Genomic DNA, 21,657 nt, shown 5'->3' with positions numbered 1-21,657 from the left:
TCTAATACCTTGCTTACAACACTGGTCAGTGATACTGGTCGGTAGTTGAGAGGATTTTGTCTATTTCCTTTCTTGAATAAGGGGACTATATTTGTTTTTTTCCAAATATCAAATAGTTTCCCTTGACTCAAGGATTTCTTGAAAATTAAAAATAATGGTTTACTTAACTCCTTTGCACATTCTCGTAACACCCAACATGAAATTTCATCAGGACCACTTGCTTTTCCTCTGTCTAATCTACTTAACTCCTCCTGTATTACTTTTTCTGCTATTTGTATATCTGGTAGTATGTGTGGACATGCGTGTTCCACATATTCCCTCTCAAAATTTTTTTCTTCTGTAAAAACTAATTGGAAATTCTTATTTAGTGCTTCACAAATATCTTTCTCTTGTGTATACGTGATTCCCTCGTCCGTGATGGATTGTATTATATCTTTTACTTTGGTTTTGCTTCTGATATAGCTGTAAAACAGCTTTGGTTGATCACTGCTTTTATTTATTATATCCTCCTCAAACTGTTTTTGGGCTTCCCTCCTTATTCTTGTATAGTCGTTTCTTGCCTGTTTGTAATTATTATACGCCCTTTCACTATTGTGTCTTCTGTATCTATTCCACAACAAATCTCTTCTTTCTTTTGATTTTTTACATTCTGTATTGAACCATTTCTGTATTTTCTTATCTGCTTCTTTGTGCTGTGGGATGTACTTCTGGACTCCTATTTCATAAAATTCACAAAATTTTTTATATACAGCATTTAAATCTTGTCCTCTAAGCTCATTTTCCCAATCAACTTCTAAGAAATACTTCTTTAGATCTTGATAATTTCCCTTTTTATAGTTTAGTCTCTTTTTGTAACTGTCATTGCTGTTTACTATGTCATATGCTATCCTCCATCCATCCATCCATTGCCAAACGCCATGTATCCCAAATGGGGTGGCCAAGGGCTTAGAGTTAATTGTATTACAGGGAGGGACACTAATCCTCCACCAACCCCACTTGACACGTAGGGATGCCAACAGCATCTGGTGTTCCCAGGCGGTCACCCATCCAAGTACTAACCAGACCGAACGTTGCTTATATGCTATCCTGAAGTTATAATTTAGTACTGCATGATCGCTTTTGCCGAGTGGAGGGTGATATATTAAACTGTCAATGTCATTTTCTTGCCTAGTAAATATTAGATCTAGCACTGAAGGTACATCAAGTCCTCTTTTTCTAGTGGTTTCCCTCACATGTTGCGTTAAGAAAAACTCTTGTACGAGATCCAGGAGCTTTTGGTCCCAACAGCTTTCTTGGCTATTTATATCTAGAGTATTCCAATTTATATTTGTATTGAAATCCCCAGTTAGTATAATTCTTTCCGATTTCTCTTCCATTTTATGTAGCAAGGATCTTATACTCTGAATTGTACTCTCTGCCAGGTCCTCATATTCGTCTCTTTCCCATGTGTTTGATCTGGGTGGCATATACAAATTGGCTACAATTACTTTACCTTCAGATGTGTCGATCTCTACTGCAATCATTTCTACTTGTGATGGTATATCTAGGTTTATTTCCTTGACTTTTAGATTTTTCTTAGTTAATATTATAATTCCTCCTCCTTTTTTTAAGTTTCTGTCTCTTCTCCATATATTGTATTCCTCTAAGTTTAGTATGGATAGCCTTGGTGTCAATTTTGTCTCAGTTAGGCATATTATTTGTGGTTCATTTTCTCTGACATAATCATTCATCTCTAGTAATTTAGATACCATTCCATCCACATTTGAGTACATCAACTTTATCATCTTGTTTATATACTGTACTTGTCATGACATGGTTCTACTAACTTCCTCCTTTTTCTTCCATCCTGTTTGTGTACCACTTTCGTACCTGCAATCCTATTACTTTGTAAAAAAATTTCTTCTTGTCCTCTTCTGATCTTCCCTCATTTTTTGTTTTTGCTTCCTCCCTTTTCTCTTTCAGTAATTCCAGTTCCTCTTGTGTTAGGCATCTTTTTATCCATACATTTTTGAACTCCTCTTTTTCCATAAGATTCTTTGCATTTTTTAGTATCTCTTCCACAGTGTTTACACTCTGGAAAGTCACCTTTAGAGGTCTTGTCTTGCTTTTCTCGTATTTCCCTAACCTTTTGTGTTCCTCTATGTCTTTACTACAGATTTCCTCTGATACTTCTTTTAGTAAGCTCATTACATTTGCCATCTCCTTTTTGTCTCTAGTGATTTTGTTTTTAATTTCTTCCTCTTCTATACCAGTGATTACTATTGATTTATTTATTTCTACTGAATCTCTGACTAACTTTGGATTGTTTTGGATTATTCTTTTCACTTCCTTTTTAATGTTTTTTTCCTCCACCCTTGTTTCTAAGTCTTTCTTTACTTTCACCATTTCAGCATACGTGGTTTCTACATCATTTTTGTAGCTTTGCACAGCTTCATTCACCTGTGTTATCTTCTCCTCAATATCACTGCTCTGGTCCATAAGACTGCTTGCTTGTCTAATTGTCTCTGTGTCATTTTTTAACTCTTCCATAACACTCTCGTGATTAACTACTGTACTTCCCATTTCACTCACTTTCTTCCTAAGCGTATTCAATTCCACTGTTAGTTCACTGATGGTTGTGTCTTTCTTATTGGCCTCCCTTCCCAGTTTTTCTATCTCTTCCTTTTGCAAGTGCATTTGCTTCTTTATTTCATCAATTTCATTTTTGAAAGCCATTTCTAGTTTGTGTGTGTGTGTGTGTGTGTGTGTGTGTGTGTGTGTGTGTGTGTGTGTGTGTGTGTGTGTGTGTGTGTGTGTGTGTGTGTGTGTGTGAAGCTGATGATCATCGCCCTACTACTGAGACAGACTGCAATGGGTGAGTGGGTAGGTATGTGGCTTGGTGGGTGTATGGACAGAGGAAAGTAAGTCTATTATGGAATAGGTACACTGGATAAATAGGTCCATCGTTGGAGGTGAAAGTTGCTGGTACTGTGAAAAGCCAGGGCGTAGGAAAGAGGACTACTACAAGGGGAAGAGGGAACAGAAGATCGGAGGAGGTTGCTGGTTCTGTGGGAAGCCAGGACACAAGAAGGAGGATTGTTACAAATGGAAGAAGGAACAAAAAGAGAACAGTGCAAGGAAATCCACGATTGGAGCAAAAGGGTGTTGGACATGTGGTGAGGTGGGACACTTCATTTATGATTGTCCAAAGGAGAAGGACGATAAGAAGAAGGCTGCAGAAGACAAGGAAGAAGCGGATAAATTAGTAAAGGCCGGCGACAAGGGGCAACAGCCAGAAATTTTTTCCCAGGTAGCCCCACCACCGAGAAAATGTAAGAAAACTGTGATTGACAGTGTGTGAGCAGACGGAAGAATAGATGGCTTGAGGTGTTCCCTGCTGATTGATTCAGTCTCAGAGCAGACTTGTCAGGCCTGATGTGTTACACCATCGGTATCTGCCTGAGTCATCAGAACGATTACGTGGCATAACTGGGCACCCGCACAGAACTGAGAGGACCCTCAGATTTTCCGATTGAAGTGACAGGGCACGAGGCCACGCTTCCAGTCTAAGTGGCTGAGATGGAGGATCCCTGCCTTCTTGGTCTGGACTATCTGATGTCCATGGGATGTGAGCTGGGCTTCTGCTCCACGAAGCTCAAGGTCTAAGGAAAGCCTGGTCCCGTCATGTCAGTGAGATGTACTAGTTCTGGTGGTGAGGTGAGGATGCTGTGCATTACAGTGATACCCCCAAGACCAGAACCGTTGCTCCAGTGCAAGGTAAGTGGCTCTTTTGACAGCTGCTGAGGGTTGGTGGAACCTGATGGATGGTGCAAGACGAAGGTTGGAGTAATGATGGGGAGAACTTTAGTGGAGACAGGCGCAGGGGAAGTGCCAGTTATGGTGGCCAATTTCTCCCGTGAGACACAGAAAATCAAAGAGGGAGAAATAGTAGGACTGTGCCAGGCAGTGGTCCCTGAGTGGCATCAGTGGAAGGCCTGTAAAACGAATATAGTCAAAGAAGATGGGAATCTGCCAGACCACTTACAAGACCTGTTTTCCTGGAGTTGCTAGTGCCTGGATGACTCACAAGTGCTGCAGTTAAGGCAACTGCTAGTGAGGTTTGCTCATGTCTTTTCCACCAGAGACCTAGACCTGGGATGTACAGATTGGCACCGGGGATCATTGCCTGATTAAATAGCCGGCACAGAGGATGGCGCCAGTTCACCAGCAAAAAATGGAGAGGGTGATGGAGAATCCTCAAAGTCAAGATGTGATAGAAAAGTCCAGCAGTCCTTGGCCATCAGCAGTTGTTCTGGTAAGGAAGAAGGATGGCTCAGTAAGGTGCTGTGTGGATTACTGAGCCCTGAATGGGGTGACAGTGAAGGATACGCACCCCTTGTCAAGAAATGATGACATGCTGGATGCTCTGTCAGGTGCCAAGCGGTTCTCCACCCTAGACATGAAAGCAGGATATCACTAGGTCAAGGTCACTGAAAAGAAGGAGAAAACAGCCTCTGAATATGGGATGGGTTTATAGCAGTTCAAAGTGATGTCATTTGACCCATGCAATGCCTCGGCTACTTTTGAGCGTCTCATGGAGCGAGGACTGGAAGGCCTGCACTGGCAGACAGCTCTCATCTATGTTGATGATGTAACTGTGTTTGGATGGACTTTCAACCAGGAATTGGAGAGGCTGTCGGAGGTGTTGAACAAGATCTGAGCAGCTCACCTCAAGCTGAACCCCAAGAAGTGCTACTTATTCCCGAATGAAGTGAAGTACATGGGACACATTGTAGGTGCGGGCAGCGTCTGTACTGATCTAGAGAAGGTGGCAGCTGTGAAAAACCAGCCAGTTCCAACTTGTGTGAAGGAGCTGCAGAGTTTCCTGGGTTTGTGTATCTACTACCTGCGTTTTGTCAAGGACTCTGCAACGATGGCTGCACCTGTGCACAAGTTGTTAAGAAAGAGGCAGAAGTTTATGTGGGCTGCAGTGACTCAGAAGATCTTTGATGAACTCAGGCATGCATTGGCAAGCTCTCCAGAATTGCTGCTGTACCAAAATCAGAGTCAGCCATTCATTCTACACTGTGACACTAGTGACCATGGTAATGGTGGAGTCCTGTCATAGAAGAAGGATGACAAAGAGTATGTGGTAGCATATTACAGCAAGAAGCTCATCCCACTGGAGCAGAACTACTGTGTGACCCATAAGGAGCTCATAGCTGTGATGAAGAGCCTTAGTTTCTTCCATCCCTACTTGTATGGGTCCTGCGTCATCATCAGGATGGACTATGCATCGCTCAAGTGGCCGAAGATATTAAAGAATCTGGAAGGACAACTGGCACGCTGGCTCGCGAAGATGGACCAGCACAACTATGAGGTGCAACACAATCCTGGGAGGGTGCATGGTAATGCTGACAGCCAGATTCATCGGCCTTGTGACTCAGTTTGCAAGCAGCATAGTAGGAAAGAAGATCATAGCAAGAAATGCACCTGTACTGCAATGACAGGGCCAGTGTCAGCTGATGACCTGAAGAGGATGCAAATGGAGGATGTGGATTTACAACCAGTGCTAGAGTGGTTGCAGGGGAGTACAGTGCAACGATCTTGGTAAGAGATTTCCAGGTTTAGCTCTGCAACTAAGAGCTACTGAAGTCAGTGGGACTTCTTCGTTTGAACAACGGACTACTGAAACGTCAGTGGGAGACACCTGATGGTCTCAGCAAGTATTGGCAACTTGTGGTTCCTAAGAAAATGAGGTCTGAGGCCTTAGAAGAGCCTCGTGACCAGATCACTAGTGGGCATCTAGGAGTGAAGAAAACTCTAATTCAGCTATGACAGAGGTTTTACTGGACTGGCATGCCTCAGGATGTTGAAGAATGGTGTCAGGTCTGTGATGTATGCTGTGCCATAAAGGAACCAACGAAACGTGATTGCACTCCTCTTCGACTGTACCAAGTGGGTGCAACAATGGAAAGAGTTAGGGTGGACATTGCTGAACCTTTGCCATTTACTGAAAGAGAAAATCAGTATATATGCTTTGCCATGGACTACTTCACCAAGTGGCCAGAAACTTATTCCGTCCCCAGTCAGGAAGCCACAACTGTTGTTCAGGTGTCGATTGACCAGTTCTTCTGTTATTTTGGGATGCCACAAGAGCTACATTCAGACCAGGGTAGAAACTTCGAGTCTGCTGTGTTCTGTGAGTGCTGCAAGTTACTGGGGATCAAGAAGACCAGGATGGCCCCACTAAAGCCACAGTCAGATGGGATGGTGGAGAAATTCAACTGGACCCTGTGACAAGAACTGGCCAACTGCGTGTAGAGGGACAGATGGAATGAGACCAGAAATTACCTGCATTACTGATGGAATATCAGTCTACACCCCTGCAAATCTGATGCTGGGCCAAGAGTTACGATTACCAGTTGATCTGTTAATGAGAAGACCACCTGGTGAAGAGCTGCCTACCGACACCTCCAGTTCTGTAAAGCATCTCCAAGAAAGACTGGCTGAGGCACATCATCAAGTTTGAGGAACACTGAAGTTTTCAGGCAAAGTGATGAAACGCAAGTATGATGCCAAGACAAGTGAGGTGAGCTTCAAGATTGGTAACAAAGTTTGGCTATGTAATGCCCAGAGGAAGAGGGGATAGTCACCGAAACTGCATAGCCCATGGGATGGTCCTACACTGTGCTGGACCGTCTGTCAGACATAATGTACCGGATTTGGGGAGGCAGGAAGTCTCGCCCAAAGGTGGTACACATAAATCGCCTGTGGCAGTATCATGGGCCAGAACAGTACAGCTGGGACATCCCCGAGGAATCATGCACACTCATTGCAGATTATGTCGAGGAGGACCAAGGAGCTGAAGCACAAGAAGATGTTGACAATTTCCCTAGGGAAGCAGTGAATCAGGAGGAGGACCAAGTCATTCCAGGAGTGGAATGTGTGGAGGAGCAGGGACACCATTGGAAGCAGCATAGGAGAAGATCTGATAAGTTGGAGGACTATTTTGGGTATAACTAAATATTTAGTTTGAATTAAGGATCATGTTTGTAAGTATTGTGTAGTTTTGTCGGGACGACAAAGGGATTAGAGAAGGGGTACTGATAAGAAGCATAAGTGCTAGTGGAAAATTCCTAATGTTTTGCACCTTTTCAGTTACTAGTCAGAGTTGCCAGATAGCCTGCTGTTGTGAGCAGGAGTATTTTGTAAAGTTATGCATTAGTCTATATTCGTTTTCTCCCTATAATGTTTTATTTTGATGGTTATGTAATAGTCAGATTTAATTTCAGTTTGTATGCTAAAGCTTTTGGAGTGCTACATAATGTAAGAAAGCTCTGGAATATTTTGGATGTCTCCAACACAGAAAACTGTTGTTGCTAGAAGCATGTACAGTACTAGAACATTCGAGTGTCGTGCAAGGTTATAAAAGGATAGGGAAGAGAATAGAGGAGTTTCAGTCAGTTTAGTTTTACTTGTGACCTTGCAAAGTTAGTGTAGCTCCGAAAACAGTGAAGTGTAGGCTAGTTGGCAAGCATACAGTGTAATTACTTGATAAATAAAGACAATGAATGCGAGAAGCTTGTGTTATTATGACACCTAGTGAGTTGACCTCCTGTGTACACTGAAAGGCAGACCCTACGAAGAACAGTTCATTGGACGGCGTCCTTCCTATATTGAGCTTCTACTGTTGGAGCCCATGACAGTGTGGGATGTAGGCATAGCAGTACCAATGTAATGGTGTCTATTAAAGCCCTCACTGCTTAGAGGCAAAGTGGGGATCCTCCCTTTGGCTCAGTGCTAACGTGCACGTGTATCAAGCGTGAGGGCCTGAGATCGAATCTCGGCCGGGACAGTGTGGTTAATTTGTTAAGTTTCAGTTCGGTCATTACATTGGTTGGCAGCAGTGTGGGATGTGAGGCGAGGCTTGGAGGGCAATGATGTTGTTGGTTAGCTAGCAGCGTCCTAGTCCTTACATCCCGGGGATGAGCTGTTCAGTGTGGTCCGCAGCGTCCCCAATGGTGGCCTTTGATCCTACACTACCGTGTGTTCTAAACTCACCAAATCACCAAGGGGAGAAAAGAGTGATGTAATGGGGTCTGTAAAAGCCTGTGTTACTTAGAGGTAAATCGTAGATCCTCTCTTTGGCTCAGTGATAACGTGCGTACATGACAAGCGCGAGGGCCTGAGATCGAATATCAGCCAGGACAGTGTGATTAATTTGTCAAGGGTCAGTTCGGTTATTACAAAAATGAAGGACTTCTATGAAATAAATAAATAACTAAAAGTAGTGAAGTTGAGAGAGTGGCGCCGTTTTGGTGGGTGTTTTGGCCACCACTCACCGACCCCATAATGACCCACCGATAAAGCGGTGTGATGCCATCATCTTATAGGCTGTGGCAAGTGCTACAGTACTGTGCTGTGCTTCTATACTGCTCTGATCCTGCTTCTCTCTCCTGTATGTAATATATGTAATAAACTCCTTTACATTATATAGCACACACTGTATCTACTATTTGCTCAAGGGCGTGTGGCTACACTCCCGAATTTATAATCAGTGACTATATAACTATCATTGCTGAAGGTGCGTGGTAAGACCCACATCATCTTTGGTTGATCGAGTATATGTACTCTGTATATCCTTTACAACAACAAATATTTCAGTCAGTCAAAAATACATTGCTCCTAGTCACACGAAACATATATGTTAGATATCAGAAAAAAATGCAGCATGAGACTTTTTTTTTTTTTAATGCTTGAACATTGGCATATTTTCTAGATTTGGTAAAAAGATGATACCGTACATATTATGATAAGAAACAATGTTATCACTGTAATGCTAGGTGTTTTAGGGGCGGCTTCCTGTCCCTCTAACGCCTAATGTGTAGCTGGGTTCTCTTTCTAGACCGGAGCTTAGACAAATAGGAGAGAAGCAGGACACAAAAACTCAAGGCAACAATCTTACATGTGTATTACTGAATTCTACAGTGGAACGAGTAGATGTCATGAATACAGATACACTGGAAAATTATAATTCTTAGGCCTAGATATGGGTTATTAGCATCGCGCAAGATACTACTCAGGTCAAGGTCGGGTAAGGTGAATAGCACTTAGGGCCGAGGTTTATATACTATTATTGCAGGAAGTCCAAGTTATGTTTGGGGAGTGGGTGGTACTATTTCACTGTTGGGAATTATTACTTTAACACTGGGGTCTGTGTAGGATTATAGTATGATGCGGCATTACTAGATAGTAGCGTATTCACTGTAATAGACCCGTATTTCACTGTTTGGCCGTGTTCTCGGTTTCACTGTTACTTTGATTCACTCCACCACTTTCATATTGTCACTGGTGTTTCTCTCACCGACTTCCTTTATATGGTTAATTCACTGCTCTGCCTTCACGTCACTAAGTAATGGACACTGTGCTTTCACTGTCACTTCTTTCGGGTCTGGGCGTCGTGGTGGTCAGGTATAAGGGCGGCAGAGGTGACCCAGCCTCCCTACTGACAGGGCTGGGTTCTGGCAGGGGCCTCTGTGTTCAGGGGCCACGGGATCACGCATAGGGGCGTCCTGTCTCGTCCGGGGCTGCGGGGTGGCAAAGGGTCCCGCGCTTTCAGGGCTTGGGGCTGGAATATGGCCCTCGGGGCTGGGGTCAAATAACTGCCTGAACTTCTCACTCAGACGCCTGACGGAGAACAACGATCTCCGGTGTCTGGGTGTAGGGAGGTCCCGCCTGGGGATCTTGGGGGCGGTCTGGAGGTCCCCAGTGTTCAGAGACGCTATCAGGAGGAGGCTGCAGCACTGGCCTACGTTGGGGTACGTCAGGCGAGTCCTCTCCGGATCCGGCTGCAGGGAGAAGAGCCCGGTGGAAGTCACGGGGCCTCTCCAGTACTCCTCCAGGCTGGGGGCTCCCTCTGGGTCGTAGGTTGATGAACAGGAGTCAGCACCTGACAGAGGAGCGGCTACCGGCCGCATTCTGCCGTAGGGCCCGGCTACTGGCCGTGACCTTCTGGGGGTGCAGCTGCAGGCCGTCGCTAAGACCTGGCTACTGGCTGTGGCCTGGGGGAAAGATCAGCTACAGGCCAACTCAGGGGCACCTTCAAAGCTGCTACAGGCCATCTCCTGATTCCCTCTGGAGCAGCTGCAGGCCGTCTCCTGATTACCTCTGGAGCAGCTACAGGCCATCTCCTGCAGGAGGGTTGAGCGGCCACAGGCCGTCTCTCAAGGGGCACCTTCAGAGTGGCTACAGGCAGTCTTCTGACAAAGGCGGGAGCAGCTACAGGCTGTCTCCTGTTTGCCTCTGGAGCGGCTGCAGGCCGTCTCCTGTAGGAGAGTCAAGCGGCTACAGGCTGTCTCGTTTGGGGCACCTTCAGAGCGGCTAAAGGCCGTCTCCTGATGAAGGTAGGAGTGGCTACAGGCAGTCTCTTGATTCCCCCTGGAGCGGCTACAGGCTGTCTCCTGCAGGAGGGTTGAACGGCTACAGGCCGTCTTGTTAGGGGCACCTTCAGAGCGGCTATAGGCTGTCTCCTGACAAAGGCGGGAGCAGCTACAGGCCGTCTCCTGTTTTCCTTCGGAGCGGCTGCAGGCCGTCTCCTGTAGGAGGGTTGAGCTGCTACTGGCCTTCTCAGGGATGCTGACTGGAGCTGGATTACAGCTCCACCCTGAAGTTGGTTGGGGACGGCTCATCCAGAAGGTAGTCTTGTATTCCTGCTATGGTGGCGGTGGGTGAGCTCCATGTCATAGGGGCGCGCGGCCCGGGCGAACTTACGTGGTTGTCGCCCTGAGTCCTGGCACACTGTTGGTGCTCCTCAGAGGGCTCCTTCTGGGGGTGCTAGGTCACCCTCTATGTACTATACTGCATTTTACCACCATCTGCTGGAAAAAAGTCACGTCCCTGTGACTGGAGATGGTAAACTTTGGTGTCACAGGTGTGGTAGACTGGCTGTAGGTGTTGAAGGAGGGCGTGCCAGGCTCTGGTGGCCGAGTTCTCGTCTAGCTGCTCGTCACAGGTGAAGAGGGTGGATGGGTCAGTGGAGGAGCAGAGGAGTCGCAGCAGGTGGTGAGGTCCTCAGACTCGTTGTTTTCGTCCAAAAGGCAGCACCCATATGGCTCAGCGAATCCTCATGGTGCTAGGTGTTGTCTTCTGTGCAGGGCTGTGCTGAAAGCTGGAGATGGACAGTGAGTGTGGGGTTTTATGCCAGGGTAATGCGGCGCAGCATCCCTGGGAAGTGTAGGTGGCTGGGATTTGGACCTGGTGTATCATGGGTGTGAGATGATTTAGGGCAGGGGTAGGGGTGTGATTCTGTGGCGAGGTGGTTGGGGTGGGAGAGTGGGTGTAATGGATGGGTGGGCAGGAGAGGCAGCCGGAGCGTGTGATGGTTGTTTTAAAGGTGGGTGTGGGCAGTGATGTGGGTGTGCGATGTTGGCGCGTGTGTGAGGACACGGCATGCGAAAGCAGCTGTGGGGTGGTAGGAGTGTGGGCGGCACGTCACGGGGAGTGGGGTGTAGGGTTAGTGGGTGGTGGTGTCATGGGGGCGTGGGGAGTGCAGGTGGAGTCATGGGCTGGGGACAGGGCAGGTGGGGTCGAGGGAGCATGTGTGGGCGGCAGGCAGGGAGATTCGGTGGCAGTGGTGGGTGATGGCTGAGGCGGGGGTGTGGTGAGCAGAGGGGGTGCGGGTGTGTGGGCAGGACACGCGGTGCTGGTCGTGGGAGAGGAGGCGGTGGGTGGTGAGGTGGGGGAGCGGTGGGGAGTTGGTGGTGTCAGTGAGTTCTCAGGTGAGGTGTGAGGCGGCGTGGAGGGAGGTGAGGTGGAGGCGGCGGGGGAAGGGGAGGGAGAGAGAGACGGCGAGGGGGAGATATAGCAGTCATAGTAGTTAGAGGGAGGGTTGGTGGCGATGGCTGGTGATGGGGAAGGTGGGGTTGGGGAGGTGGTGATGTGTCTTGCAGGCGAGTGTGAACGGCAGCCAGAGCAGTTGATAGCGGGTTTTAGGGTGGGGGTGGGTGGTGAGCTGGGTGTGCGGCCCTTTGGTGCTTTGGCTGCGTGTGGTGTGGCGGTGGAGGTGATGTGCTGGGGTGGGGTAGGTGCGGGCGGCACTCCTGTGGTAAGCGTGGGCGAGGCAGTGGGGCTTGAGGTGGGTGGTGTGTGAGGGTGTGAGAGTGCTCTGGCACTGGAGGTTGGTAGCGGTGGTGAGGTGGCATTAGGCACGAAGGGCGAAGGGGCTGGAGGTGAGGCAGTGGGAGCCTGGCTGTGGAAAAGAATTTGTGGCAGTGGTGAGGTGGTGGTGGCATGAGGTGTGGGTGGTGAGGAGGGAGTGAGGTCTTGTGATGCCATCCCGGTGTTTGGGGGTGAGGTGGCTTGGGTGGTGGCAGGGTTCTAGGCTTGCGGTGTAGGGTGGGCTGTGGGTGCGAAGCGAGGGGGTGGTGTGGGTGTGGAGGTGGTGGCGGGTGGTGTACGGTGCTGGAACCGTGGTGGCTGGGTGAGGGGTGGTTGTAATGGTGGCAGTGGTGGGGTGGCAGGAGCTGAGGAGTGGGGTGTGGCGGGTGGTGTGTGGCATTGGAGGCGAGGTAAGGTGGTGTGAGGTGTGGGAAGTGAAGGAGCCGGTGGGGGGGGGGGGAAAGTGTGGTCTTGCAGTGTTGACTAGATGTTTGGTGATGGGGTGGTATAGGTGGCAGCAGGAGGCTGAGGTCGTTGTGGAGTGACGGGTGATGAGGTGCAGGTTGTGGCGGGCGGCAAGGCATCTGGTGAGGTTATTGGGGATGAGTTGGGGGTCCGTGGGGATGGTGAGGTTGAGGGTGGGGTAGGGGAGGTGAAGGAGAAAGAGGAGGTGGGTGAGGGTGGGGTAGGGGAGGTGAAGGAGAAAGAGGAGGTGGGAGAGGGTGCGTCAGAGAAAGAGGAGGGTAAAAGAGAAGAGATAGAGGGAGGAAAGTGAAAGGAAATGTGCTGTTTCCCCCTGTCGTAAACTGGGGGGCGATGTGAGGTGGCCCCCGCTAGGATAGGGGGTGCGGGGGCGGTGGTGGGCACCTATCTTTTGTTTCCCCTAGGCTCGGGACAATTGGCGTATGGTGGGGCGGCTTGTAGGCGCCCTCGGGTCATTCTGCTGTGCCAGGCAGCTTTTAGCTGCTTGCAGATGTCGTAAATGGGGCATTCATGGCTGCAAGCAGAAAATTCCCATGGGTCAATTGCGATGATGTCCGTGGGAAACTGATCGATTGCACCGATGTGTTGAGGGGTGGAGTGGATGGCTAGAAGGTCCTCGTTACTTGGATATCTTTATCCAGGTCTCCCGTAGGGTCGTGTATGATTAAGTGTTTTTTGATGAAACTGGGGAGGATCCTGGTAAGTGTGTGAAACATGAGTTGTTCCCGGGTTTCGTCATCTGCCTCCGGGTAGGCAGTAGTGACCAGGCGCCTGGCCTGGATTAAAGTGTCATCAAAGTTGCCATCAAAAATTAGGCTATCCAACTGGGATAGAGCCACCACTTTACCTAGTGATGGGGTGATGGCCTTAATCACGAGTTTCGTGAAAGTCTGCCAGGTGAGCCCCGGGACGATCTTGGGTGCTATATTAGCTGCCACTTTGCCCAGTAGAAGTGTGACCGTGATTTTTTGCTTGTCATCCTCGAACCCGATGTCTAGCAAAGGTTAAATGATTGTCAGGTATGTGTGAACATCATACTGTTCGGGATCGAATTTAGGCAATTGCACATGCAGTTTGGTTGCCATTTTGCTGGTATTTCCTGATGACTTCTCTCTCGTATGCCTGGTTCAAGAACCACCGTTGTCCACCAGTGTAATGCTAGGGGTTTTAGGGGCTGCTTCCTGTCCCTCTAATGCCTTATGTGTAGCTGGGTTCTCTTTCTAGACCGGAGCTTAGACAAACAGGAGAGAGGCAGGACACAAAAACTCAAGGCAACAACCTTACATGTGTTTTACTGAATATCTACAGTGGAATGGGTAGATGTCATGAATACAGATACACTGGACAATTATAATTCTTAGGCCTAGATATGGGTTATTACTATTGCACAGATGCTACTCAGGTCAGGGTCAGGTAAGGTGAATAGCACTTAGGGCAGAGGTTTTTATACTATTATTGCAGGAAGTCCAAGTTATATGTTTGGGGAGTGGGTGGTACCATTTCATTGTTGGGAATATTACTTTAACACTGAAGTCTGTGTAGGACCTTAGTATGATGCGGCATTACTAGATGGTAGCATATTCACTATAATAGACCCGTATTTCACTGCTTGGCCGTGTTCACAGTTTCACTGTTACTTTGATTCACTCCACCACTTTTATATTGTCACTGATGTTTCTCTCACCGACATCCTTTATATGGTTAATTCACTGCTCTGCCTTCATGTCACTAAGTCACAGACACTGTACTTTCACTGCCACTCCTTTCGCATCTGGGCATCAGGGCGGTCAGGGACAAGGGCGGCGAAGGTGACCCAGCCTTCCTACTGACGGGGCTGGGTTCCAGCAGGGGCCTCTGTGTTCAGGGGCCACGGGATCATGCGTAGGGGCATCCTCTCTCATCCGGGGCTGCGGGTGGTGAAGGGTCCCGCGCTTTCAGGGTTTGGGGCTGGAATACGGCCCTCGGGGCTGGGGCCAAATAACTGCCTGAACTTCTCGCTCCGGCACCTGATGGAGGACGATGATCTCCGGTGTCTGGGTGTAGGGAGGTCCCATCCGGGGGTCCTGGGGGCTGTCTGGAGGTCCCGAGGGCTACGGTTCCCAATGTTTGGAGACGCCGTCAGGAGGGGGCTGCGACGTTGGCCTATGTCGGAGTCCGTCAAGCAAGTCCTCTCTGGATCCGGCTGCAGGGAGAAGAGCCCGGTGGAAGTCACGGGGCCTCTCTAGTACTCCTCCAGGCTGGGGGCTCCCTCTGGGTCATATGTTGATGAACAGGAGTCAGCACCTGATGCAGCAGCGGCTACCAGCTGTCTCCTGCCATAGGGCCCAGCTACTGGCCGTGGCCTTCTGGGGGCATGGCTGCAGGCCATCAATGAGACCTGGCTACTAGCCATGGCCTGGGGGAAGGAGCGGCTACAGGCCGACTCGGGGGTACCTTCATAGCGGCTACAGGCCATCTCCTGACAAAGGTGGGAGTAGCTACAGGCCGTCTCCTGACGAAGGAGGGAACGGCTACAGACTGTCTCCTGAAGAAGGCGGGAGCGGCTACAGGCAATCTCCTGATTCCCTCTGGAGCAGCTACAGGCCGTCTCCTGTGGGAGGGTTGAGCTGCTACAGGCCATCTCTCGAGGAGCACCTTTAGAGCGGCTACAGGTAGTCTCCTGACGAAGGCGGGAGCAGCTACAGGCTGTCTCCTGTTTGCCTCCAGAGCAGCTGCAGGCCGTCTCCTGTAGGAGAGTCAAGTGGCTACAGGCTGTCTTGTTAGGGGCACCTTCAGAGTGGCTACAGGCCGTCTCCTGACGAAGGTGGGAGTGGCTACAGGCAGTCTCCTGATTCCCCCTGGAGTGGCTACAGGCTGTCTCCTACAGAAGGGTTGAGTGGCTACAGGCCGTCTCGTTAGGGACACCTTCAGAGTGGCTACAGGCCATCTCCTTATTCCTTCCAGAGCGGCTGCAGGCCGTCTCCTGTAGGAGGGTTGAGCAGCTACAGGCCGACTCAGGGGCATCTTCAGAGCGGCTACAGACCATCTCCTGACGAAGGCGGGAGCAGCTGCAGGCCGTTTCCTGATTCCCTCTGGAGCAGCTACAAGCCGTCTCCTGTAGGAGTGTTGAGTGGCCACAGGCCGTCTTGTTAGGGGCACCTTCAGAGCAGCTACAGGCCGTCTCCTGACAAAGGCGGGAGCGGCTGCAGGCCGTCTCCTGTTTTCCTCCAGAGCGACTGCAGGCCGTCTCTTGTAGGAGGGTTGAGCGGCTACCAGCCATCTCAGGGATGCTGACTGGAGCTGGATTACAGCTCCATCCCAAAATTGGTTGGGGACGGCTCGGCCGGAAGGTAGTCTTGTATTCCTGCTATGATGGCAGCGGGCGAGCTCCGGGTCATAGGGGTGCGCGGCCTGGGCGGACTTATGTCGTTGTCGCCCTGAGTCCGTGCGCGCCGTCGGTGCTCCTCGGTGGGCTCCTTCTGGAGGTGCTAGGTCGCCCTGTGTGGCACTATATTGCATTTTAATCACATTTTTACTTGTGTCGTGCACTTCGACGGGGACGTGACATCATCACCACCTACAGACTTGAGTGACTCCGTGGTGTAGCCTTGGTGTCGCAGGTCTCTAGAGCGAACTTCTTTCGCATCTGTCCGACCCACTCGCATCTTAACTAAAAAAGACAACAGTATGTTTGTAGTATTTCACCTCAATATTCAACAGTTTGCTTTCTTTGTGACTGAACATAAGACATATGTAGTCTTTTACACACACAACTCATGTTCAATAAATTTTGTGAACATGGTGTACGTACTTACTAAGATTGACAGGTAGCAGACGAAAAATGAAGGGCTACGAATTTCTGTTGACATTCATTGTACATGTTTCGGCTTGCCACATTATTTTGGCGAATGATGTATTTTAAATTCTTAATATACAGTGCATTGAAAGAATTGTCTTATTGCCTAACGAGTATCAAAATGATTGATGTATGACACTGAATTATCTCAAAGGATTCTAAAGTGAAGGCATTTAGTTAACTGAAACCGAAACCTGTGAAATACTAACTTGCCTGCGTGGAGTTAAAGGGTGTCAGATCATAACAAGAGGAAGTGTACACTCTTCGTTGTGTTGATTTTGTGAACCTCTGATTTATATGAAGGTTGACCAGTCGTCAGATAACATGAATTGATTCGAGTAAGACATCCGTGTTACCATGAGGCTGAAATCAGAGCTGAACTGTTATGCAGAGGTAAGTAAAACCCGTGGCGTAGTACAGTTCAGCTGTTAGTACGAGTCGCGTCGTAATTTGTATTGTTACAATATTATGAGCATACTATTCAATGCACTATGTTACCTTTTATTTCCCAATACTAAAGTTGTTTTTAGTGTCTTAGGCAATGGCCTGGACGGTGCATTGGAAATAGTTATTGACTGACGAGCGCAATAGAGTGGTGCTAACTTCTGTTGCTGTTAGCTTTTAAGGTAGGGTGAACAGGTTTTGCCCTATTTACAAAAGCTTTGTTGCATAGTAACAACATAAATCCATTGTATTCTGGGCCTTTCAGTTTGAGTAGACCATCATAAGGTCCAATGCCAAACACTTTTAACAACATGGAATTCTTAGTTAAGCAGCAAGTATACATACCCGGTAATTATAAATCATGTAATGAAACAGAATAACTTTACTAAAAATTACCATAGTTATATGCCAATGGAGTAGGACACAAATATAATTAAGGGAAACATACTGGTAAACTTCACTTTAAGCAGTAGAAGCACTTTACCAAATCAGTTCTTCCTGAATGTCTGTTATATTCTTCTGATTACCCCTGTGGTAGGTGGTGGTGACCATTATCCACTCACTTCATGTAGTGCTACATACTTCTTCCTTCACCTTTATCATTATTTTTTTTGGTGTCTGCCCTCATGACTTCCTATTTCCCTCATACTTGCTGTCACATTTTATTACCCTTCTTTCCTATTCAGGTTGCCTTACATTGAGTGACAAGGCCAATGGTTTCCTGTAGCCAGGAAACCTTTTACAGTGCTAGATGGTAACCATATACCGGTAACTAACCCCCACGTATTCACTACAAGTCAGTTGGCAGAGCGTTAGTATCCCTGCTATAAAATTACCAACTCAGAGACAAATAACCACTCCTTATGGGACTGTGGTGTCTGGCAATAGATACAGTCGATAGATTTCTGGGGCGGTAAATAAATGTTTCTTGTTAAATTTGTTTCCCGATATTTTATTACTGTTTTCTGCTGTGTCAGCCCATGTTTGATTTGCCAGCATAATGGCAGAAGCGACTTTTTTGCGGCTTGGTGTCCTGGGTGCCATTTAGTACTCCATCATGATTCACATTAAATCAGGATTCCCATACCATACATGAAAGGAAATTAACCTAACCTACTGAAATATATCTTAATCCAGCTTCATATAACATATTCTATCCATTTATGACCTAATCCTACATAAATCACCATAATCTAACAAAATAACATTCCTAACCCACCAGAATATAGGCCAACCTAATCTAACAGTTTAACTTAACCTAGCCTAATTGTACCTATTAATTTAACTTCCTAACCTAACCTCCAGTTGGGAAATGGGTAACAAAATCCACCTCTGAGTACATTTAAGTAACCTAACCTCCAGTTGGGAAATGGGAAACAAAATCCACCATTGCGTATGTTTGTGTAAGTCTCTTCCATTACGCCAGAAACAAATTATCTTAGGTACAGCTTAAGGAACGTGATGATAATAACAGGGGAGGGGGGAATTCAGCAGGAAAAGGACACTTATGACCCTGAAAATAGCCAGAAAAATACCAGGTACAGAAAATAAACTGGAGGAATATGAACTGAATTGGAAAGGTCTTTCCGCTACTTAACCCCTTGACTGTGGCGAAAGTGAGGCCCGTGGTGTAGCATTCCACCCAAAAGTTACCCATTTTCAATTCTAATAATTTTCATGTTAATCCACAAAATAGATAAGAAAAAATAATTCATGCACAAGAAATCTAAATCTTCCTACTTACTTATGAGCACTTTTGTGAAAGTCTAGATGCTTCTGTGTTGCCGCAGAGGTAAATGGAAGCTACGTCATTTTTGGTGTTTTTGTGTGTCGTTGTAGCTCTCCATCGTCCTCAACCATCTCTAGTGTCGTCCACCACACACCACTATATGCATTTTTTAGGTGAGTGATGCGGTCATTAGGAAGCTAAAATGATATACTAGCAACCCTAAGCGTAAGCAGATGAATACACAAAGTTCACAGGGCAGAATACAGGATGCAGCATTTGAAAGCATTGTAAACTTTAAAAGGAACGCCGCATTCTATCGATAGGTTCTTTCAGAAGGAACGTCATGGTTAAGGGATTAAAGTAAAATGTGCATTTACCATTTTTAACCTCCACCTGCCGGGAAGCGGCATATGCCATGGCGAAATGGGTGGCCGGGGACTACTGAGTGACGGGAGGAGCTGCAAATGTATTCCCAACATCATTTGAACCGGGCTTCATTTGATCTCGTCACCAAAGGCGACTGAGAGACTCCTGTCACGCACACGAGCGTGAGTCAGTCTGTCCCGCGCCTTTTCCAGATGTACCATAGGACAATGTCTTCAGGTTCCTCGTCATCCAGTTCTGTCCCCACTGCCCATGGGTGCATGCATCATCCACCCCTGCCAAGCCCCTTTCCAAGGATACTAGAAAAATGCTCAGTGATAGCACCATAGGGAATGCCCTGGATGCAACTGAGTCTAGTTCATCTAGAAATGTAAAAGTTATCATGTTGAGAACAAAGCCAATGTTGGGGCTGCGTGCACACACTCAAATGCATTCTGCCTCAAACACAGAAAGTTAATCACCTTCTTCATAACCTTACTCATCGACGCAACCAACTGCAGACCTGGGGATGCTTTCGTTTGCAAGAAGAAGTTTTGTTGAGTAATTTGGTCTTTAATTTGTTTCCCCAACTGTTATATATTCCCACATATGAAGGTTTGAAATAAAGCTATTTTCGGCAGTATTGCCATACTGAAATAGCAGCTGCGTCTAAACAATAGCACGTAGGGGTTAATAGTACAGTAACAGCTTGTATGTTGTGAGTCATTTACATATTTGGTTGGGTATACCGTATATTGTATATTATAAGGCACGCGAGTTGGAAAGGAAGCTGGAGTGCTCAGTGATCCAAAATGGTGTACTGTCTTGCAGCAAGGGTTAATGTAGCTCCTAAACAAATCAACTCTGTTTGAAATTGTCTCATTTGATGTCTTACAGGTAATTTGGGTTTTTGAATATGTAATGCGTAAATGGTGTACATATATTCATGTATTGTAATGTCCAAGAAAAAAAAAATATTCACTTTCACTCAGCTACAAGATGAATTACTGTACAGTATCTGATCTTATATGGACTTCAGGATTGTAGTTTTATATATGTAGGCTAATTGATCTTTGAGATGCAAGAATGCTTTATCTTTTTTTTTTTTTTTTTCCAAGAAATTTTGTATTTTTGATGTATGGTTTTCATTAGTGAACATGTCAAGTTTCATATTTTGGTAATTTGTGATGAAAATGGGGAAATTCATTATGGATTTGGTGATGGTCTGTGAAAACTTTCACACCTTTAATGAAAACATGTAGTGTATTATGGTAATGGTATATTCCTTGATTAAATATAAAGTTGCTGACTGTAACACCAGTCAGACAGGATGGTACTACCAAGGTAAATGGCAAACTTGTTACATGGAGAGCTGGGGGTCCCATTTCACAAGCCCTCAGGACTTGTTCCTGACCAACTCCGATTGCTGAACATTTTCAGTGTTTTCATTAACACAGAGAGTAGGCCAGCATGCTCTCATAAACCTCTACCTTCATATGTCTGCACCACACTATATGCTCATTTAGATATCACACCTTGTAGTTCCACAACCCCTTAGCAATGGCTGCTATAATTCCAGTACCATCCACCTCCTTGGAAGAATTGAGAGAATGGGCTAAACCTAAAAGTTTCGTAAGTAGTATTAGGAACACTAACCCTACAGTACAAGAATGACATAGGCACTTTTCTACCCTAACCAGAACTCCTTCAGTGATATTGCAAGATTGCTGAGTGAGTTTTTCCGAGACTTGGATGTGGTACCGTCTGATGTGGTGGCTGGTTTGGTGTTGCTGAGGAAGTACCAGAAACTTAACCGGCAGGACATCGTAAAGAGTAACAAGAATGATGTCTACGAATTCCTCTCAGGGGTTCCCATCACACCAAGGTCTGATGAATTTTGTTGTAGCTAAGTCATTCATAATCTGTAGTAGTATGGAACTATTCAGGTGGCATCAAAAGTTCTGTCACTTCTGCTTCTCTCTCCAAGGGCTTCGAAAACCAGTGTGATGAAATCATCACTCTCGGTTGCAACTCACCACATTGATTTTCAGAGTTCATGGAGAGAGAAACAGGTTAAGTGACAGGACTTTTAATGTTGACTGTACCATGCTGTATTGAATGCACAGGAAATTTTCTGCATTTTTACTGTGATGTGATGACACTACTGATGAATGTTTTGACAGAGCTGTCATAATGGTAGATATCCTTGCTTTTGACCAGTACTATTATCTTGACTTGTGATATAAAATTGTTAAACGATAATTCATTCAACAGATCTTCGCCACTGTGAAAGTTGATTTTCATTACCCATTTTCCACGGGATGAAAGAGTTGTCCACTACAGTATTACCGATTTTCAGTAGAAATTTAACTTTAAAATTTTATGCAGAAGTAAGATGCAGATACCTCTACAGCTTTGTTTACAACTCAGGTAGCTACCCGTGCATCATGTGGTTGCCCCTCTCTGTCTGCCTTGCAGTTTTGCATTCTTTCCTCCACCATATTACACTCCCTTACCCACAAAACGAATTTTACTGTATCCACACACGTGAGGAGCACCATCTGTCACTTCTTTATCAGACCTCACTTCTTTTGCATTGAAACATAGCACTTACATCTCATTATACTTTGCGGTCATGTATCTCCCCGGTCACTGCTTGACTTGT

The 21,657-nt window shown here is 46.8% G+C and overlaps 1 protein-coding gene across 1 annotated transcript in view; it reads left to right on the top strand.

Annotated features, from left to right (window-relative positions):
* Nucleotides 1–21,657, top strand: part of LOC145404295 (diacylglycerol lipase-alpha-like) — a 174,402-nt gene that overhangs the window by 15,492 nt on the left and 137,253 nt on the right. Inside the window, exon 6 of the mRNA XM_080275815.1 lies at nt 20,693–20,877. Coding sequence (XP_080131941.1) covers nt 20,693–20,877 — 185 coding nt within the window. The remainder of the gene's footprint in view (nt 1–20,692; nt 20,878–21,657) is intronic.

Source organism: Coenobita brevimanus, chromosome 63 (genome assembly GCF_032717465.1).
Source record: "Coenobita brevimanus isolate Jiangsu-jjx chromosome 63, ASM3271746v2, whole genome shotgun sequence".
NCBI lineage: Eukaryota > Metazoa > Arthropoda > Malacostraca > Decapoda > Coenobitidae > Coenobita > Coenobita brevimanus.
Note: the sequence above shows the minus strand (reverse complement) of the source record. Positions and strands in the feature narration are given on the sequence as shown.